Here is a 21,543-nt window from a genome sequence, read left to right as displayed (position 1 = left end):
TTGACACCTTGAGGGTGTGCAGCAAATGACAGGATAACAGGGGGGGGGGGGGGGGGGGGGGGGCGAAGGGACTCTGCAACAGCAGTGATGGCCTTGAGCTTTTTAGATGCATACAGGGGAGACTCGCTGGGAAGTAGATACACTCACTCATGTCTCACGTGTGTACTAAAGTATTTTCAGCATGTTAATACACACACACGGACAGTAGGAGCAGCAGTCACGGCAAGTCACTGCCAGCTGGGTTAGTGACTGACATCCTTGGGAATCCATAAAAGGCCTATACCTGTCATCATGTTTGTAGCACAGCTCACGAGCAGGATAAACCCAGTATAGAGAAATTGATGCTGTACTATAACATCATGTCATCTCTCAATTAGCCTCTGTGCCTCTCATTTCATTTCGTCACCACAATTAAAAGTCTATTCTTGGATTTGGGCAATCCCTGCTCTAGACTTAACTGTAAGTTGGCACAGATGTCAAGCTTTGGAAGCCGCCACTGTTCCGTTTTTGAACCCCCACTCACCAGCATTTAGTATATTGTATATTGATCCTGTAACCAATTCTGTCAGCACGTGTGCCAACATAGAATGTCCTTATACAAGTGAAGTGTCTCTGTTCATTGGTTACCTCTTGACCACAGAGGAGCTCCAAATCGAGATCTGTCACTGAGCTGTATTGTTTATTCCTAAACCCCAAAACTCCACCTGCACTCAGAGCAGCTGCACCCTGAAGAACAGCTTGTCCATCCAGGAACCAGATGCTTAAAACTGCGTATAGATTCATGACTTAAACTGAAGACAGAAATATGCAAACGCATAAGTCTCTCACCTTTTATGTATTTCCTGTGTACCTTTTCATGTCACCTGCAGCTATCTTTAGTAAACTGTGTGTACCCCCACTGTGAAGTCTATGTGCTCACCTTCTCATCGCACATTCTTTTTTTATAAATACCAATATAGGTGTGGGAAATGCTGGATGCATTGTTTTTGTGTATATGCATCGCTCATACATCTGGCCCCCTGGTGTGTACTCAAGACATTTTAAAATTAGAAGTGCAGGCATGTGACCCTTATCGGACAATCATGTATGTGTGTTGTGACTAGTAATAATGTTGAAGACTTTACTCTTTGGCCCTCTGCTTACAATGAAAATAGAATGTGAAGGGGTTTTTAAATGTTTGTCAGTTGAAACATTTTAAATGTCATAAATGCAAAATAGCAGGGGTAAGTTTCTAGATTTACACTAAACCGTGACAGCATTCTCATGATAAAGCTCCCACAGATAATATCAGGGGGATTTCAAGAAGCATTTGTTCTCAGTTTATCTTTATTTTTTATGTTCTATCTGAAAGAACCGTATCAAGCATTTTTCACAGTGAGAGTCACTGAGTCCAGATGTTCATTTAACAACTCGTATACTTTAGTGAAACGAATGATCCAAATCCTGATGAATAACATTTCTTTTTATAATCTGGCCAACTCATACTAAATCCTGCTTGTTGAGGATAATATAATAAATCATAATTTAAATAGTTGATACCTTTCCTCCAGCCTTTGCTCTGTTTTGTTTTGAGGCAGACCTGCTTGTGTGATGCAGGACGGGACGTGACCTTTATCACCACCAACAGAGAGAACCAGTGATGACATCTTTTTTTTAAATGGCAGTGTGTAGCAGCTCTGCATTCGGATCGGGTATCTCTGTGTATTTACTGGGCAGCCTGCCTCCAGACAGTGTGACTAAGTGGCTGCCTGCACCACCACAGCTTGCCTCGTATTGATCCCCAAACTGCTCTTCTGCTTTCGACTTTATTGTGTTGTATTGATGTGTTCTCAAATGGCTTTTAAAACACATTGCACGCAGATGTTTGTGCTTTTTAGTGCACGTAGGCATTTTGAAACTCTGTCACACAATCAACATTCAGCACTTACAAACTTCTGTCAGGCTTATATTCAATTCAAATACTCTTATAGGCACCTAATTATGTCACTCACCCTATTACTCTTCTCATCTCCCCCCTCTCGGGTGGTATCGTACTTCCTAGGTCAAATTAATCAACCCAAGCTGACCTCTGGCAGCAGGGAGAAAGACAGGAAGGGAGGTATTTATGGAGCAGGGGCTATTATTAGAGGGTCCATCTGCAGAATTGATTTATGTGGGTCTGTGTGAGTTTGCATGTCTGTATGTGTGTCATTTCACTATTTGTCCTGCAATTTTCCATCTAATGCCCAGAAGCAATGTCAAATGTATGATTAATCTCAGGCTACAGACATGCGTGTCACATAGAGGTAGAAATGTGTGTTTCATGAAAACATGTATATGTGTGACACGAAAAGGCAAGGCCAAGATTTCTGTGCTGATTAAGTTCAGACTTATTCACGACAGAACGTCACAGGACTTTAACTCCCCTCTTCTCATTTGCCACAATATTGAGTTACACATGGTCCATTGGGCACTGCTACCACTGCATGACACAAAGTTGCATAATCGCATAGATAGTTGCCACATTTATGAGTTATCTCTCACTTGCTTACACATTTAAACATCATATTATTATCCCTGGACATTTATGTAAACTTACATAGGATGCATGTCTTAGGTCAAATAAATTGAAGGGTAATTTGTTGGCATGTTAGAAAGCCCCTGACTGCCTTTAAACCATTCACTGCACACCGTGAGAATTAGCAGATTGGTTTATTCTCTCTTCAGACGAGGAGGAGACTTTAGTCAGCCGTTAGCGAGGTCTAAATGATTGCACACAGTTTTTCTTTTTATGATTTAGAGGATGAGCAGCAGGTGCTGAAATTCTATGCACCATGCATGATTGCCAGAGCTGAACAGAACCGTGATACATGTGTATGGGATCAAGGTTAAATTTATCTGTGGCTGTCTGTGTCAGTTCACGTTTCAAGGTAACCACAAATGCAAGCATGCATAGGATGTAAGACAGAAACCAGAAAAGCTGCTGTATTTCGGTTTAATATTGTAATCACAAGTCATGCTCTCTTCCTCCGACCATATGGTGAACCTAGATTTTCCAAACAGAAATTCAACTCTCTGCAAAAACATTCACCCTTAATGTTGCCCCAGCTGTGTATAGATGGTTGTTGATCCTCTTTCCACCCTGAAGCTCCAATATGTTGCCTTTGCCATATGCTTGACCGGCCACTGTGTAGGTCTGTTTGCTGCCAATAGCCCAAGATAAAGAAATCAAATCTGTCGGTGGCGCCGGTTCACGTGTGTCTCTCCAAAGTGCATACACTACATGTCAGAGGATTAGCGTAAATTAGATAGGTACACGTGATGGGTGGGATTTTATTTCAGTCTATCATGACTTGTCGTCACTATGCAATAACCATACCGTCACTTTGGTGACGCCTTCATATTGCTAAACACTGACGTACACACACACACACTTCACTGGGCAAAGGTTTTCTTAGACGCTGCCATATCAGTGCTTCAGCGCAGGCCAGCTGATGAAGGTGGGGGCCACTAGTGGTAACTAAAGGACAAGAGGATAAACAGCACGAGGTCATTCTAGCAGTAAACATCCATCTGCAGCCAGCTGTCTATCTCTGTTTGATCCACTAAACTATAAGCCATACACTCTTTTTTTTTTTTTTTTTTGTTTTGTTTTGTTTTTTTGCCAAAGTGTTTTTTTTTTTTTTCTCCTTGGCAATCATTGGATAGTGATCGGAGGAAAATGTAGGCTGTCACCTAAATGTCCACAGCCCTGATCACTTACAATGTGTGTTAAAGTTCTATTTATAACTGAGGAACAAATAGTTTTTGTTTGAGTCTTCACCACAGTGTCCTCTTTAGATCTGATTAGATGAAACATAGATGGTCTACAGGTGGAAATTTGGTAATTACGTCAGGAAATAAGAGGCGGTAGTGATGGAAAGGTTCTAAATAACAATAGAGCAAATACAAAGTGTGAAATATAACAAGACTGCTCATCACAACACTTTAGAATATGTTTAGATGGATGGATGGATGTAAACATAAATGCAGTGACATTTTGAAGGATGCAGTGTATGCATCACTGGCTCTCTGCATCGATCCATTTAAAAAATGAGTGTGGCTTATCACTGTCTGTTCACGTTATGAGGTTGTGAGACAAGTGAAATGTGTAGGTGTCTATTTTGAAATCATTCACTTTAACAAACATGGCTTGTATTTTTAAATTTTTCACTATATAAATTGACTTGCATGTAACTTTTTAAAGGACCAGTTGTACATTTCGCCTGTTGCCTGCAAATAGTATATTCTGCATCAATATGAACCAAAGCATATAGTTAAAAATGGCTTTTAGGGGAATCACTGGTTTCAATGCATTCCAATACAGGGTGAGAATCATCTAGCAGAGATTTTAAGTTCCTTGAAATAAAGTAAGTAATCCATCACATTTAATATTTTGTCAGTTTTAGTTTTGTCAAGTTGCAAGGAAGAATGCTTTTTTTAAAAGCTTTCCAATTTGGTGCATGCAGTGAGTCAGTTTGTGATTTCAGACTCAGTTTCCAGTTTTCCACAGTTGTTTGTGACTTGAAAACATTATTTTAACTGTGAAGATGTTTGGTATTAATGCTTACTAATCCTCCGAGGAATGGTGGGGGAGGGGTGGGGACACTGTTAAATAATAAAACATTTAATGCTAGATAAGGCTAGAATTTTTCTCCTATACTCGTGAACCCGGATCCTCCACTGGAGTGCAGCTCTACCCACTATAGGCTACCACGTGTCTGAACACCTCTATATAACCAGAAAGTGTTGCCAGTATAACATCCTCTGACAAAGAGCCTGCAAGACAGTGTGTTCCTGAAAGAAAACAGCTTTAGAATTGCCAGCTAAATTTATCCTTGGTGTATTATAAACAGTCTGTTCCAGCTTTATCTGCACCATCAGCATAGCTGCTTAGACTTGTTATGACTCCTTTTTTTTTTTTATACAATTGCAGTCATAATCAGTTTGAGCTAAGTTTAGAAGATTGCTGGATATTTCAAGGTCAGGAGAGATAATGAGTTTGATGAAAAGGGCTTTTACTGTTGAAGGTTCTCTTTGAATATGAAGCTTTATTTGCTTAAATTGAGGCTTGGCTATTTAGCAGTTAGAAAGAAATTGGTTTTATACAACTTATAGGATCATAACAACTCAGGAACCAGACGGGAAACAAAAAAACTTAACTGTTGTTCATGACCTCCATATTTAGCTATACCTTTCCAATATGAGGAAATTACCTCAAATACCATAAGTCATAACCATCACCAGCAAACATTATGTATGTGTGCTCCACTCTGAAAAATATAATTTATCTTCTTTGACAGTAGATTTTAACAAGCACATTTTGTGTACAAATAGGAATCATTTATCACATGATTTTGCATATAGATGGAATATGATAAATGAGCAATGTTATTTTGTTTCCAACCTTCACATAACCTCATTGACTAACTGTGCTACATGAACAAACCAATAGAGTGATGTAGCCTTTCTGTTGACAACTTCAAATTATTATTTACCATTTTGAAACCTAAGTAGTATCTTTAATTCAATCTTGTGTTCTAATGGTGCAAATTAATAGTCTATTATTATTGGAGTCTATGGGAAATTTTTAAATTGAGAAAATGATTTAGATTGTGGATGGTGATTGCGATTAAATGGATCGTGATATTATTTTCTGGCCAGATCGCCTAACCCTACATGTAAAAACTGTTTATCCAACAATATCTTTCAACCATACTTTCCTTTGTTTGGACATGCTCAGATGAAGTCCAAACCTTTTATCCTATAAGGTAAATTTTGTTTGCAAACATAGATGTGTCTAGGTGAGAGTGTCACCACTGACACAGCTGCAGCAGAGTGCTGGCTGTCCCACAGATTTGACAGTGCATTGGTCAGTCCTCCTTTGAGCCACACCCCTGTGCAAAGATGGGTGGGCCAGTAGCTGGGCTTGGTCTATATAAATCTGGACATGCAAGCTCATGTAGTAAACACTTCACACACGGTCACGTAGAAAGAAAGAAGAACTCTGTACTCCCGGTGCTTCGAAATCCAACTTGCCCGCACTTCCAGATAGACACCTGTCACAATCTGAAATGGCTACCTTCGTGTCGGTGAGTTTTCCATCTCATCAGCATTCAGGACTGTCAACAGCTTGGCTCAGACTTCCTGACCTGTTCTGACCAGTTTTAACCTTGTGAAACTCTGGATGGCTTGTGTCATTAATGGGATTTAAGTTACTGAGGGCTGGAAGTAATTTTGAAGAAGAGTTTTTAACTGACACTAAATGGCCCTTACCACTTTTATACTGCATTTTCTACAGTGAGGAAAGGATTCTCCCAGGGAGGAAAGCATAATTGGCTCTCCTGTGCAATAGTTTTATTCTGTACTAAAGTTGGTTTAAGCTTCTTTGTTCAGAAAACAAGCACCTCCATGGCGCGTGTCTTAGTTGTGAATACTGGGCAGCAGTCAGCCAGTTGCTGTAAATGTGAAGAGAAATTGTGGTGATTACCATTGTATTTTTTTTTATCTGTTTGGCGATGTACCGTAGTGTCTGTTCTGTGAAACCGTAGATTTGTGCTTTATTAATTTCTTATTAATTGATTATCGTACGTGCGCTATGTGACATGTAATGAAGTTTGTCCCAGTTGCATGCACTATTCCTTTTTATTGGGACACATGACATTGGTAGGCATGAGTCTAAGATTCCAAGTGTTGTCTTGAATCATGAGGATCTCACAATCCGACAGCTGGGTCTCGTAACTCTCACAAGTGTCTGCATGCTTTGCCTTATATAGGGTCTTGTGTCATCTGTGCCAGGAAATTGCTTATAATTTGTCACAAGAGGTGCAGGATAGTGTAAACTCGACTGAGTGCCAAAGTAATTGTAGTTACAAAAGATTCAGAGAGATGAACTGCAAAAGTTGGCTGGCGGCTCTTATAGGACCCGCACCCTGAATAGGTAAAACTGCATGGCAACAGCCCCTCCTTGCCCCGCTCATAGGCAAGTCAGTGTTTTAGATCCTGCTTGAACTTATCCAGTTATTTTCATGTGTACAAACATTCAAAGGTAAGATAATCTTGGGGTTGTTTTGCAGGGCCAATGGGAAGAGCTTCAGCTGTTGAGTGAATCATCTCCTGTCATGAATTTGCTCCCATTGTGTAAGCTCTGAGATGGCAATAGATGTGTCTGACATCTGTAAGGCTTTGGTCTGGTCTGCGTCACCCAGGACATGCGAGCACTTCTCATTACAGCACTTTTGCCTACCACAAGCGCAGCGAGTCCTGCTCTCTGTGTCCCTGAGTTCATTCTGTCACTGCGGTCAATGTCCAGACTAAGTCACAACAAAACTCCTGCGTGACCCAGAGAAAGACAGACAGTTGTGGCTATACTGGGTTTGATAAAAAAAAATAACTGAAATCACAAAAAAAACTTCACCATCCCTCACGTAGATTAACATTAGTTTGTAGATAGATTGGTATTATTCAAGAGTAGTTTCAACCACCTTTCAGAAAACTTGCAGAATTCCGTTTGGGGATACCTTGCATGCCTTCATCTCAAAACTTCGTTATGTATGAAAGGAATATAGAGGCAGGCCATGCAATTTTAATGAATATGTTCCTTCCCTCTCTTTATCATAGATGGCCACCTGCCACACTTGCAATACGACAACCAGACACAAAGGAATGAACAGGGACTTTATAGCTACCCTCACTAAGGCTCACAGCACACCAGGGAGTGCTGGCAAACACAAGACCCCACAGTCAACCAACAGAGCCAACATGACTACCCCCAAAACTCCTGGCAAAGACAAGACACCTGTTCATACACCTAGGTAAGTTATTTTTAGGTGGCTGGTATAAATATCCCCTGAGCTAAAATGTAAGATATCCACAACTAAACTTGGTAGGTGTCACAGACATCTGAGAGGATGATGTGTCAGGCAGGTTAAGACTTGAATGATTAAGTTTCTATTTATTCAGCATGAAGAGAACTGCAGCTAGCTCTATGGGTAGTATGTGTTGGTATCCATGCTTCCCAGATCGTGTACTTGTTGACAGCACACTTTTAAAATTTCCTGCCAACCAACAAAATCTCAAGTTACTGCATCTTAACTCGTCATCCCTATCTCTTTCTCTTCCCCTATCAACCCTCTCGCTTTCTCACCAGGTCCTCCACCTCCTCTAACACTCCAGGGTCAGCATCCTCCAAGCCTGCCTCCAAACCTAAAAATTGGGTCGTCCAGCGTCTCAGCAAGATACTCCTGCGAGAGGATAGCCAGGGCAGCAAGAAGGGAGGCTTAAAAGATTTTCTGTCCTCACTTTGAGTATCCCCCAAATGCATCTTGTATTTTATGTATACTCTTACAAACAAGGGGTTAGACGCATGCTGTAACTTGTTTACACCAAAGGATAAGGGGGAACTTATGAAAGTAACTTTGGTTTCCTAGCCAGTGTGGGAAGGGTTACAGTTTGCCCGCCAACACAACTGTTGCTGGGCTGTTTGGAATGGCACTCCTGCTAATTGGGAGCACTGGGCTGGTTGTTTAAACTATTAATCAGGGCTACTGCATCCTCTGCTGAGCCAGTCGGAGGAGAATGCTTATTTTGTCTAATTTAGCTCGTGTAATCTCCTAAACTGGGGATGGTAATTTTAAGTGGAATTTTAAAGTGGAATAATTCAGTATTTATCAAATGGCTGAAACCTCGCCCAACTTTGCGCTGGATGTCCAACTTTGTTCTGGGATGGCGTTTGTGGCATGACAAACTGGTTTACATGCAAATATCTTTCTCCATTTTCGATTTTTGTTTTTCTAAATCATCTTCATACTACTTGATGTTTAAACTTTTGTATTTGAAGTTATTTACTCGCTTTATTTTTTGTCCCTCTTCAGTGAGATGTCTGTGTAAATTCATTTGATATGGCACTAAACATGACAAATGTATATATGTTGGTGCCACCGTTCTATTTTTGTACATGCATACAAATGATTTTGAACTTTGACTGTGCACAGTCACCAGTGAAGATATTTGTAATTATCTAAAATGGGACTCGTCAGTTGCTGTTTACACTGATTAGGCACATCTGCCTAAAACCTGTATAGAAAGACCTATTGACAGTCAATAGTGTCAAGACTTTTTCTTTCTTTCTTTTAATATTTTCTTTGTCTTTGTTTTGTAAGGTTACTCTTTTCATCTTTTGTTAAGAGCAGGAATTTAAATATATCTTTTGAATTTTGTACTGCCTGATTAACTACATGTTTTCCATTAGCTAGTCAATGAACAATATGTGTTTAAATCCTGAAATACCTCACATTTGTATTCCACCTACACTGTGATTCTCTGAAATAAAACCTTTTCAGTCTGTGAACTGTGCTGCTTATTCTCACTCTCTGAGAACACAAATGAGTGCTTGAAAATGTCTCATACTGCATATAGTTTGCAGATTTAAAGTCCATGTCTCTGCAGATATGGATGTATGTAAAATATGCCATTTATCCAGCTGCAATTACTGAGGATGTTTTATACCAGCCAACCTTGCAAGTAAGAAAGCCAAACTGTGTTTAAGAGAATTATATTCATCCCGAAGAAAACTTTTGTGCCAAAGATGTACAATCAAAAATACATAGTGAAATAAAATGGAATGAATTTAATCAATGAAGGTGCAATGGTGGCCCAAAGCTTAGAGAAGCTAGCTTGTGACTGGGAGGTTGCCGGCTCAATCCCCGGACCAGCAGGATAAAATCTGGATGTGGAAAGCAAAAACAAGCAGTGCTCCAGTAGAGCTGCTCAGTGGCCGGCAGATCAGGCTGTGGTTTTACTGGACAGCTTCCAGGTGTGAATGTATAACAGTGTGAATGTGATCTGCAAATGAGAGGTTGCTCTCAGTGAAGCTCCCTGAATAAATAAAGGTCCAAAAAATGTATGTAAAACAAAGGGAGGTGCAAATTAGAGATGGCCGTGCTAAGCATGAATGAAAGTTACTATGTTATATCAGTATACAGGAGGCCTTTGTGTCCAGCCATGCTGATACAGTAAATAAGAATCTGTCCTTAAATGACTTGCCTGGTAAAATAAAAAGTAAAAAATTGCTACGAGTAATTATATGGTTACTGCTGGAGAAAATAATTGTATGCTTTGGTGTATTTACATAAACTTTAGTTTTTCTAGTGTGAGAATCCATTAAAAAGCCAGTAGTCAATGCAGCAGTCCCTCGTGTGTTACTGCGCATGTCCTGCAGGTGGCGCTGGACTTTAACTAACCAATCCGGCTGCACAGGAAGTAACTTTACTGCAGCGCCAGAAGTATGTTGTTGCTAGTTAGCAGCTGGCTAGCACGTTGGTCGTTTTGTTTTTTTTTTACTAATAAGCCAACACATTATCCATGAGTGCAGCATAATTTATAAGTGAATGTCTTTACTGGGGCACAGTTCGTTGATATCAGAGCAATGTCGGACAGAAAGAGAACAAGAGAGAAGGAGGACAGACGAGACCACAAGAGACACAAGACATCCAAACAGGATTTGGAGAAACTCAAAACACAAACGAAAAGACTCAACCAAGATGTCCAAAAACTGAAACATGTTGAGACGTTGTGAGTAACGTTAGTGAGAGCTTTTCTGTTTCGGCTTGCAAACTTACGTATTAATAATACATGTAATTTACTAGTTTCCTCCCGTAACTGCAAGGAATCCATTCTCTTACCCCAAATACTTGTTGTGGGAGTCATTAGGATTACCTGTGTTAACTAGTTTGGGAATGACAGCTAAATAGTTAATTATGCAGTTACGTAAGGTAAGATACGGAACTGAATTAACGTCAGTGTTATCCGTCTTTCATGCAGCTACGAGAAACCTCCCCCGGGATTCATAAAGGTAACGTTACACTAACTAAAATGCATTTAGTGAATGCCAGGAAACCATGAAGAAACAGATTATTTTTGGACCTGACACAAGACATGTTCAGAAGTGACTGTTGCTGTTGCAGGAGCACCAGGACAAACCAGAGGACTGTATTCCTGCTGAACCAGGAAATGAAGAAGCCAGGAGCTTCCTGGCCCACGCCCCCACCAAGGGGCTGTGGATGCCACTGGGGAGGGAGGTGAAGGTGATGCAGTGTGAGTACACTCATTCAGCAATATTAGCAGGGGTTTGCACTTAGAGAAGTGGTTTTCAGACTGGGGGGAAAACTGCCACTGCAGGGGGGGGGGGGTATGGCATGGCAGAAAAAGTTTGAGAACCACTGCGAAAGAGATCAGAATCAAAACTTCATTGTCATTGCACCAATAGTACAACGAGATTTGGTGTGCAACTCCTAAAACAAAAGAAACACTGTACATGCGCACACACTCATTCACACTCGGCCATGTTGGGGGTTATAGAGGTGTGCTCAGTGATGACTCTTGGAAAGAAGCTGTTTTTCAGGCTGGAGGTGTGTGTTTTCAAGGCTCTGTGGCGCCTCCCAGATGGCGGCAGTGAGAAGAGGTGATAAGAGGGGAGTGTTATATCATACAGGATGTTGCTGGCTCTGCAGAGGCAGCGTGTTCTGAAGATGTCTTCCAGTGTGGGCAGGGGGAGTCCGATTTCTGGGCTATTTTTGTACTGGAGTCTGGAGGGTTTTTTCTCTCCACCTCTGTGCAGTTTGTGTAACATGCTGTGATGTTGTACGTTAGGACACTTTTGATGGAGCCGTGGTAAAAGGCATTGAGCAGCTCTGCAGACAGGTTGTTTTTCTTGAGTGTCTTCAGAAAGTAGAGCCGCTGTTGAACCTTTTTAGCGTAGCATCTTCTGTGAACCTATTTGCTCTGTATGCATACTGGGGCTGATCGAGAATAGGGGGAAGGTTGGATTTTATGTGTTTTAAGACCAGTCTCTAAAAACACTGTGCAGCTTACTGTTGGATCTGCAAAGATTGTAACTGGCTATTCCACAAACCCACTGGGACACTTCACACAGCTACAGAGGTGAAGAGAGGATGTCAAAGGTGAAGCTCTTCTTTAGTTATGCGTTTCTGTAACCTCTGTCCTGTGATACAGCCCCTTGCTGTAACAACATTTTGGATTTTTAACATTTGTCATTTTTAAATTCCTTTTGTCAGTGTTTGGTCTGAAGTTTCCTTTTGTTTATAGTTGAAACTCATGTCTGTTTTTGAATCAGCACTACAAAAAAATTGCAGTTTAATTTCCTTGATATAAATATAAGAAATGTTCTATTAATGTTTGATTTAGTTAATTAATCAATCACAAATGAATAACACTTAATTTTTCTATGAAGATATTTATTTTGTTGAGGAAAAAGGACTGAAAAAGGTTTTTACTTAATTTTACTCATGCATATGTGCGAATGTTCTACCTCAGATTTTTGAAGTGTGGTTTCTTCAACTTTCACTCAGGAGCAAAAATCAGCATTTATACTTCAAAGAAATAAGGATTTGACATTTATCGTGATAATTATCGATATTGACTGATGTGACATTTTTTTATCATGATCACATTTTTGTCCATATCACCCAGCCCTGCTACAGTGTTTGCAAGTCCTGAAAATGTCTTGCAACAATTGCAGTTGCGTAAATTCAATATGCCAACAGTATGCAGAGCATCATCTCATAGGTCCACAGTTGCATTTATTTCTCATATTCAATGCATTTTGATTTAAAATCTCTTGAAAGGTCTTAAGCTATGCTGATGCACTAGAGGCACACTAAATACAAATTAAGTTTATTTTCAGCTATAGAAGTTGGAGCAGCACTTGTAGTTGAAGAGCTGTAGGTGGGAGCAAACTTCCACCACGTGTGGGCAGCGGTCTTGATAGGTGATAAATATAACCACAAGAACCTGACAATTAACCCCACAGCTATTGTTATTCTGACCAACGTGAAAGGCTAGAGATTAATAATTGTGTTGTGGAGACTGCCTTCTGTCTCTTCAGTCATTATATTCAGTGTCCATTCATTCCTTTGTCCCACTCATTTTCATGCTGCATGAACAGCCAGTCAGCGCGCGCGTACATGCACTTGGGCCCTGTCCACAAGTTGGCATTTGTTCTGCAGAATCTGAGCATGACTCGCTCCGCTTAATCCTTTGAGAAAACGTTTGAATAGGTCATCCTGTTCAAAGGAGCGGAGAGATGTCACAGTGAATGATATGGACATGGAAAACCTAAGTAAACAACTGCACACAACTCCTTTTGGAGGGTAAACAGACATCGTGTGTTCTCACTTTACAGTTATTCATGTAGCTTCACTTGCAGAACATTAAAACGGAAATTTAGACAATTTCTTCACTTCTTGTTAGTGATGATTTATGATTTGTTTGAGGAAGGAGCAGCATGAGCAGGGAATGTATTGTGGGCCATGTACTCCCGTGAGGGTGGGGGGTTGTTTGTTTACGATACCTTGCTGCCTACAAAATAAAAGTGCCTAGGCTGTCTGTTGGAGCTAAATCAAATGAATACATTTTAATTGATATGTTATTTGATATCATCATTTTCATACGAGTAAAATTCACACTGGTTGAAATATGCAGTTGGATAGAAGCCTATTTCTCATCTTTGCTGAGTAACAGTATTGCGCGAAAGAAATTAAAGGGTTGTCCCAAATAAAGGTAGGGTCAGTTCAGTGATTTTAATAAAAGCCCGTTCTGTTAACCAACTGCATTTGATCTATTTGATAGCAGATCTGAAATAATATCCCCATGACGTAAATTTTTCCCAAGTACACAGATTGATATTTGTTTCCTTTGCTGCAGGTTGGAGATGCAAGCGCTACGGCCACAGGACAGGAGATCGAGAGTGCCCGTTCTTCATCAAAGGCAACCAGAAACTGGAGCAGTTCAGAGTGGTGAGTTTGCAAACTGCTCAGATAAAGCTAGCCCACCCATAGTTATTTAGAGAAGATATGAAAGAATGGTCTACGGTTAAAGAATGTAGGTCGGGATGGGGCAATATCAAGGAGCTTTGACAGAGACAAGTTTGTGTCTGAGACCTGCTGAGGATGGCAATATAGTTGGGACACATTTAGTTTACACTGAGGAACATGTGGGAAGCAGACGTCTTCACACTTGTTTCAGTGCGCCTGTAATGGAACAATACCTACTGCAGGGACACACAGCCTCTGCAATGATTACCATAAATGCAACTGTATCATATTTTCCTATCTTGTATTGTCACAGGGAGGTTTTAAATAAAATGCTGACCTAACAGATAATCAGTACAATGGTTGGAATTTATTAAGTTGAGACAATCTCCTGGATCTATTCTCAATAGTAGCGACTCTTATTGTAAGTAGGAATGACTTCAATTTTCCTTTCTTCAATGTGCGTTTCATTCTTTTAGGCTCATGAAGACCCAATGTATGACGTCATTCGGGAAAACAAAAGGAATGAAAAAGAAACCAGGTATATACGTCGATTTTTTTACTTTTTTTTTTTAAGACATGCATTTTGTTCATATTCTTTGCTAAAATTTCCCTGAATATTTTTTTTTTTACTTTACTAGATTGAAAGGACAGACAAAAAACAGTTTTGAGGCTGCTCTCAGACAGTCAGATCAAACACTTGAGAGCCTGCAGTTTTAAAAATATATATTTTCACCTAGCAGAATGGGACAATCTCAGATGACCTGGAAATTCTCTCATGGTGGCTGATTCTCTGTGCCGGTTTCTAGCAAATCGTGTTTGACACCAGGTTATTTGAATTTGAGGATTGCTTACTATGAAGGCTCACTGTAGGTGTGTGTGTGTTTTTGCATGCATTACAAAAAGGTTATTCAAAGGCCAGTGGCGCTTTGAAGTCTCAGTTGCGTGTCTGTGCCACATTAATTTTGGCATCTTCTTTTAAAGGGGAAGTGAAACAGTCCTCTCTCGGCGAGCTCGCTTTCCAATTGCAAATACAGTTATTGCATCTGAAGTTGTCCTTGAGACGGTAGCTTCTGATTTTTATGCAACATTTTAGAAATTGGCTGCATCTATAATCATGTTGAAAGTTCATTTTTTTTGCACTTTTTTCAAGCTTATGGAGATGTTCCCAGTTGGGTATGAGACGCTGGCCGGTTATATTCTGCTTTGCATTCCTACAATGGCTTATTGTGCATTGCCCATGCAGTGGTGTAGTATTCAGATCTTTTACTTAAGTAAAAGTATTAATACCACACTGTAAGATGTTGTCACAATTACCCAGAGCCCAAAGACACACATTCACAATACTTGTTTTGTCCAATAAACAATCCAAACCTCAAAATGATTAACAATGTCTTAAAATTATTCAAATAATTAAAAGGAAAAGCACGAAAAATGACTTTATGATCAAAATAGCTGCCAATTTTCTCTCAATTGACTCAGTGATTAGTCAATTAATCATTTCAGCTGTACTTGTATAAACTGTTGGGTAGTTTAATATTTAACAAAATATTTTTTAAAAACTCTACAAATGTTTTGTTTGTAAAAATCTTAATTTTTTAAGTAACTAGTAACTAAATTTGTCAGATAAACGTTGGAGTAAAAAGTACAATATTTCCCCCTGAGATGTAGTGGAGTAAAAGTAGAAAGTGGCATTAAAAGAAAATACTCAAGTAAAGTACCTCTAACTTGTGCTTAAGTACAGTACTTGAGTAAATCCACCACTGTGAATGTGATACCTGACAAAGGTCCATGTTTGAGGCGGTGCGTCTCTACTAAACTCAGTATGGAGGGTTTACAGGAATTATACCTTTTCTTTTCAAAATGTGTTTGAGGAAACAGTTTGAGCTGAGGGAAGAGAATGTTTCCTTTGTGATGGCGTTCACTTTCAGGGCCACAGGTACACTTGAGGGAGTAGGAGTAGTGTGACATCCTAAGTGTTCAGGTGATCATTCTGCTCCGTGAGATGAGCCTCACGATAATGAAGCCTGATGGACTCCTCACAAGTGCCTGGCAGCCTTTTCTCATAGAAACACTTTCATGGTTAAACGGTTTTCTGGATGTCTTCAAAAGAAAACTTAATTTCTGATGTTATAATTCTGTGATGCCAGCTCTCTTTCTGAGCTAATTAAAGGGCATGTAGTCCAGTGGCCTATAATACCGAATCAAACCCCCCCCCCCCAACCTTCCTTTCTGACAAATGTTTTATATTTCATGTAGCAGTGTGGTGCTTCTACCCTCATTCTGTGACGTGTTGATGTTTTCTTCCTTCTTGAAGCTTATTTGGCTGTGGACACGTAGATATATTCATCTGACCTAGTTAGGGAGCAGCTGGAGTCACCCGTAGTCTCTGTAGTTGTGCCATTCACCAGATGTTCAAGTAACTACCTTTTTACTATTTTTTACTATTATTATTCTGATGTAATGGCTGTGAAATTGTCCCTGTCTTTTAAGAGTTGGGTGAAAGTTAAGCAACAATCGTTGTTCCTTCTTTGTGAGTATTTGTCAGTACAAACATTTTTAAAAGTCTGAGCTCGAGCTTCTATATTTGAGCAACAGGATGACCCCATTATCCAGGCATGTCACATTGTGTTCTGAAAATCCTCTACACACCTGCAGTTTCAACTGTTGGAAATTACTGGAAATTTGTGACACAAGTAGGTACTGGGCAAACTCCACACAAGGACTCTTCAGATGCTTGCCAACCCAGGCATCCGAGTCAGCATCAGTTTTCCTCCCTCTAGTTGACTCTAATGCCATGTCCTCTTCCCCTTCTCCTCCCTGCCCTTCCTGTTGCTAGGATCCAGCAGCTGCAGCAGCTGCTCCAGGACACCACCTCCTCCAATTCAGACAGCTCCTCCTCTTCCTCGTCCTCATCCTCATCTGACCACCATCGCAGTAAGAAAAGGAAGAAGAGGAAGGACAAAAAGAAGAAAGACAAGAAGAAGAGAAAAAGGAAACGAAAGCACAAGTCCTCCAAAACCAGCGACTGCTCAGATTCAGATTGAGCGCTTGGAACATATGTGCTACGTACATTGAACGTAGGAAGAGACCGCGAATGAAGTAGCAGCAATGGTAGATCTCACGCAGTAGTGAAGTGTGTTCTTCAGAGTGCCTCAGTAAGAACGGCATTCTGGAGGCCTTTCTAAGCCTTTTCTCTGCAGGTTGAACCCCTTAAACTGTAAATCCACTGCGCATGACTTCTCCCAGCCATTTAATTCTCTCCAGGATGACGCGTTGCATTTACATCGACTCTGTTAGATCACACACCACGGGGTCATATGGAACAGCTGCCTGAGTAAGTGTGTGTATATATGCCTTGGTGCATATGTTTCAAAAAGCATTAGCCGCATGGGGAATGAATCTAGTCATATGAAATGAGCCCGCTGATGTAAGAGATAAAGTTGTTTTACGGGGTATAGTAAGATAGCATGTCAGCAGATAGAGTATGTTATTAAGAGATTGTAGTTTCCACCATTTTTTATCCCTGCTTTTAAATACTTTGATTGTAGTGTGGTAAATGCAGAGAGGTGGGGGAAAAAAGTCCAAATTAAATGTTGCGAGTACAGTATGAATTTGTCTTCCACACAAGATTGAATGTTTGGATGCTTGTGACTGTACATAAATATTTTGAGGTTGGAATATGCTTATTTGCTCTGGAGAGAGGAAAAAGCCCACAGAGATGGGGAAAGAATGTATGTGAATGTGTTCCCTTATTCTGAGAATAAAGATGGTTCTTTTTCTGCAATGTTTACCCACTTCAAGGCTGCGAATACAAAGATGTTAATAATCTTGAGTCTCGACTTAACAGCTTAATCTATTGAGGATGTTGCAGTGAAACTCCACACACAGAAGTCTGATCATTAAAAAGTACACGGCGCAGCACTGCGGTGACCTTCCTGAGAGCCGGAAAGACGGCTTTCTTTTCATCTTGTCCTGCTTCAGAGAGTGTTTTTCTAAAATCATTCCACAGTCTGTAACCTACACAAGGCAGAGCAATCCTCTCTGTGCTGAGCTGTCATCAGCGACTCGCCAGATCCACTTCTCAACCAGCAGGACATAAACAACAAAAAAAGTTAGCAGAGACCAGCAGCTCATGGTAGCTATACTTCACACAAGACTTTACCCCTTCAGGCCAAGTCTCGTGTCAAGAAGTCTGGCACTTCTGTTGTTCATAAGCAGCACATTTTGAACAGGAGTCCCTGTGGAAATGAACTACAAACATTCCCACTTCCTAATGACCCTGATAAAGACAATTACAGTAAACCGACAGGGAACAAGCAAACGAGATTTCCATTTAGATTTGTGTCGTAGGCTTTCTGAACAGCTAAAATGCTGTAGGGAAGTGTGTGTGTGTGTTTATGTGAGAAATCCATCAAAGAGTGGCAGATTCTACAGCCATGAGAGCGTTTTAGTTTCTGATTGGGAGCTCATTATCTCCTCTTTCTCATCTTCTTTCTGCAGCAGTTCTGTCCACCCCCCTCCCTGGTGCTTTGACCAATAACTAAAGATAAATCAGCTTCATTGAAACAGTCTGTTCCACGCTGACTTCTCTCTCTCTCTCTGAGTAGAACAATGAATCTCCCAGATGAGATTCGGTCACAAGCTGCTCAGAGGGAGGCTGTGCCACGTAGAGAGAATTTGGTCAGCGGACAGTCTTTATTGAAGCACTCTGTCTTCTTGGACAAGAGACAGGTCAGATTGAGTGCCAGGACAGACTCACTGTGCAGATTGTGTTAGAGGCCCAATACATTTGCACAACACTACGTAATTAAATCACTATGGCTAGAGCTCTGCACTTCACTCATGAATAATAATCATGTTTTGCCTTATTTTACATCATATCATCTTCACACCAGATGTGCAGATGGGCAGCCAGTGGTTGTGAAAAGAGGTCTGTCCAAAGGCAAGTGAGTTACACAACCAGGTTAAACTTAAGTCCACGCATAAAGGAAAACAATCTAACCTTGTGTGATCAAAAACAAAATTAAATGGTTTTATTGGATGCAGAGGCACATTGTACTGCATAGTGAGCCTGAACTTTACTGAATGCTTCATGCACTACTTTTCAACCATGTGGGCTGGCTTAAAATTGCCCCACTGCCTCTTTTCGGTCTCAGATAAAGAGATTACATCTTCTGTGAACCCAGCCAATGTAGTCTTGACCACTCTGAAGCCGCTAAGGGAACAACAGAAAAGTTAAAAAAAGAGAAGTTTTGTTTATTGCCCCCCCGACTCAAATCTATTTATCTATTTGGCTACCTCAAAACACTTGCTGCTACACACGCTGAGTTTAATGATCAGTTTCCCTTTTGTTATTTTTGGATCAGGCCTGCTTGCTTTTAGCCCATGTGTGTGTAGTCATATTAAACCTTAGGATATAGGCTGTCATTTAAATTGGCAGAGGTTTGCATCCTGTGTTTTTCACAGAGGGGGGAAAAACAAACCGAGAGAGAGGAAGAGAGATTTCTGCTGGGTGTGGCGCTCCAGATTATTTATCAGGAGAGGGCTCCTGTATTAATCCTCCTCCTGCTGAGTGGAGTCAAGGATGAGCTGCAGGGCTGTCTGCTGTATTCTCTCTCTCTCTCTCTCTCCTCTCTCTCTCTCTCTCTCTCTCTCTTAATCATAAACAAACACTCTGGGTTTAATATCACAAGCAGTCTGTAATCAGTGAAAAGATTAAGGGGAAGTGGCCTCATGTGGCTCAGTGCTGTTGTACTGTACTGGTCTAATCCTATATCCTGTCCTGAAACTATAGCATTAGGCCTATGTTGTGCATGGCCACTGTTGAGCTACATGAAAATGCTTCTCAACATAATGTAACATCAGAAGGTCGTAATCCCACCCTCCAAACCGTTCTGCCTGTATGGTAGAGACCAGAGAGTGTTCAATAACTATGAATTATTGAAATCATTGCTCCTGTTTGCTTTTCCCTTCCTGGCTGCCAGATTGGAGGCAGTCACATTGTTCTGTCACCAGTCCTTGGAGAGAAAAGACATCCTCAGCTTTTTGTTTGTTTATTCAGATATAATTTATTGTAAATCCCCTTCACTCACTGGTCTACATCTGTTGAGACAGTGTAGGCCAGGCTGCTGTCCACTAGGGGAGCTCAGTTGTAACATTTTAACACATGTTAACACATTTTCCTAAAACCTAATTACTTCTTTAAAAACGTGGCCACACATGTATACTTTATATGCAAATTGTTTGTATGTGTATGCTTTGTATGTATGTGGTGAAATCAAAATTGTGTTGTTGTTTTTTACAACTTTCACTGTATGTTTGCTCAGTTAACACATATGTAACCTTTCTTGGAAGTTTTATAAAATTTTAGTGTTTTGGTTTATTAGTCTGTTCGTTTGTTTAAGATATGTAAAGATGTTCATTAAAAACATGCAGAAATATCAAATCCTAACTTCTAATTTCTGAACGCTGAACAATTTTCTTATTCTTTTTATTCTTTTAAAATCCCATTTCTGCCCCGTGTTTAGCAGATTTTGCATTAATGCTATTTAATGATTTATGCCTAAATCCCATATATTTAAGAAACCATCCATCCATCGTCAACCGCTTATCCTGCGTACAGGGTCGCTGGGGGCTGGAGACAATCCCAGTTTATATCGGGCGAAAGGCGAAGTACACCCCGGGCAGGTCGCCAGTCCATCGCAGGGCCTGTTTAAGAAACCATGACAGTTAATTTAAAAAAGTAATAAAGTTATTATGAAAATAATAATTTAACCATTGACAAAAGTCTAAATGAAACCAGAGAAAGCACGCCTTGTTATAGCAAAAACAAACATAATACACAGTCTTCTTCTGTGTGCATGTTGAACATCAGGGGGCAGAATGTTTTTTGAATTATAACTGACTTAATAACAAGCTACTTCATTTATTACTCCGATTATAAAAGTCAGACAGACCTAACTGATAGAAACAAAGCAAACAGGAAAGAGCATAAGCAAGGTATGGTGATCGTTTCCATTGAGTTCACAGTAAGAAACGACTCTACTGAAATAGTTTTTTATTTTGATGAAATGTCACCATCCACTCGTTCTCCAGTGACTCGGTGAGTAGCAGCAGCTCTCTGCAAACATGCATCCTGTGTCTGGAATCATCAAGCCAGCCAGCAGACGGCAGAAGAAAAGAGGAAGTGGAAACATCAGCCTTCTCTCTCTCTCTCACTCTACGGCAGAGGAGAGAGAGAGAGGGAGGGAGGGAGAAAACACCGCTGAGTGACACACACACACAGATTTACAACACACACATACAAACTCCGGACATCAGCGCTTTTCAGTGGAAGAAGTGTCCTCGCTCCGTCAGGTTTGTCAAAGCGTTCTTCTCTTGCAGACATGTTGGCGCTGAGCAGTATTTTACAGCTTCTCTCGCGTTTGGTGCTAATTCGCGGTGTTTGGGGGGGTTTCGCTGCGCTTTGCCTCAGCGAGCGATTCTGTCTCTGTTACATGGTGGAGAGATAATAAGTGTGTTTCTCCTTGCATTTTCTCTCTCGCCTCGCTGTGTACCTCCCTACCTGTCTATTACTTTTGTTAAGTGGCCTTAGCGGCTTTGGGCGCTGTTCTTTTATTATCTATTTTTATTATTGACATGCATGTCTGATGAAAGCATCGCAGCTCACCCCGCTTTCACATAGAGACACATT

The 21,543-nt window shown here is 40.6% G+C and overlaps 2 protein-coding genes across 2 annotated transcripts in view; both read left to right on the top strand.

The window, feature by feature from the left end:
* The window catches only part of lg09h18orf21 (linkage group 09 C18orf21 homolog), a 20,525-nt gene extending 11,158 nt beyond the window's left edge, over window positions 1–9,367 (top strand). The window contains exons 4-5 of the mRNA XM_046059720.1: window positions 7,639–7,832; window positions 8,168–9,367. Coding sequence (XP_045915676.1) covers window positions 7,639–7,832; window positions 8,168–8,324 — 351 coding nt within the window. The 3' untranslated portion in view covers window positions 8,325–9,367. The remainder of the gene's footprint in view (window positions 1–7,638; window positions 7,833–8,167) is intronic.
* Window positions 9,368–10,290: 923 nt separating this feature from the next.
* Window positions 10,291–17,634, top strand: rp9 (RP9 pre-mRNA splicing factor). The gene is made up of 6 exons (XM_046059491.1): window positions 10,291–10,590; window positions 10,840–10,870; window positions 10,983–11,112; window positions 13,741–13,832; window positions 14,327–14,388; window positions 16,687–17,634. Exons 1-6 carry the CDS (start codon window positions 10,445–10,447, stop codon window positions 16,892–16,894), a joined length of 669 nt encoding a protein of 222 aa, XP_045915447.1. The 5' UTR covers window positions 10,291–10,444; the 3' UTR covers window positions 16,895–17,634.
* The last annotated feature ends 3,909 nt before the right edge of the window (window positions 17,635–21,543 follow it).

The sequence above is a fragment of the Micropterus dolomieu genome, linkage group LG09 (genome assembly GCF_021292245.1).
Source record: "Micropterus dolomieu isolate WLL.071019.BEF.003 ecotype Adirondacks linkage group LG09, ASM2129224v1, whole genome shotgun sequence".
NCBI lineage: Eukaryota > Metazoa > Chordata > Actinopteri > Centrarchiformes > Centrarchidae > Micropterus > Micropterus dolomieu.
Note: the sequence above shows the minus strand (reverse complement) of the source record. Positions and strands in the feature narration are given on the sequence as shown.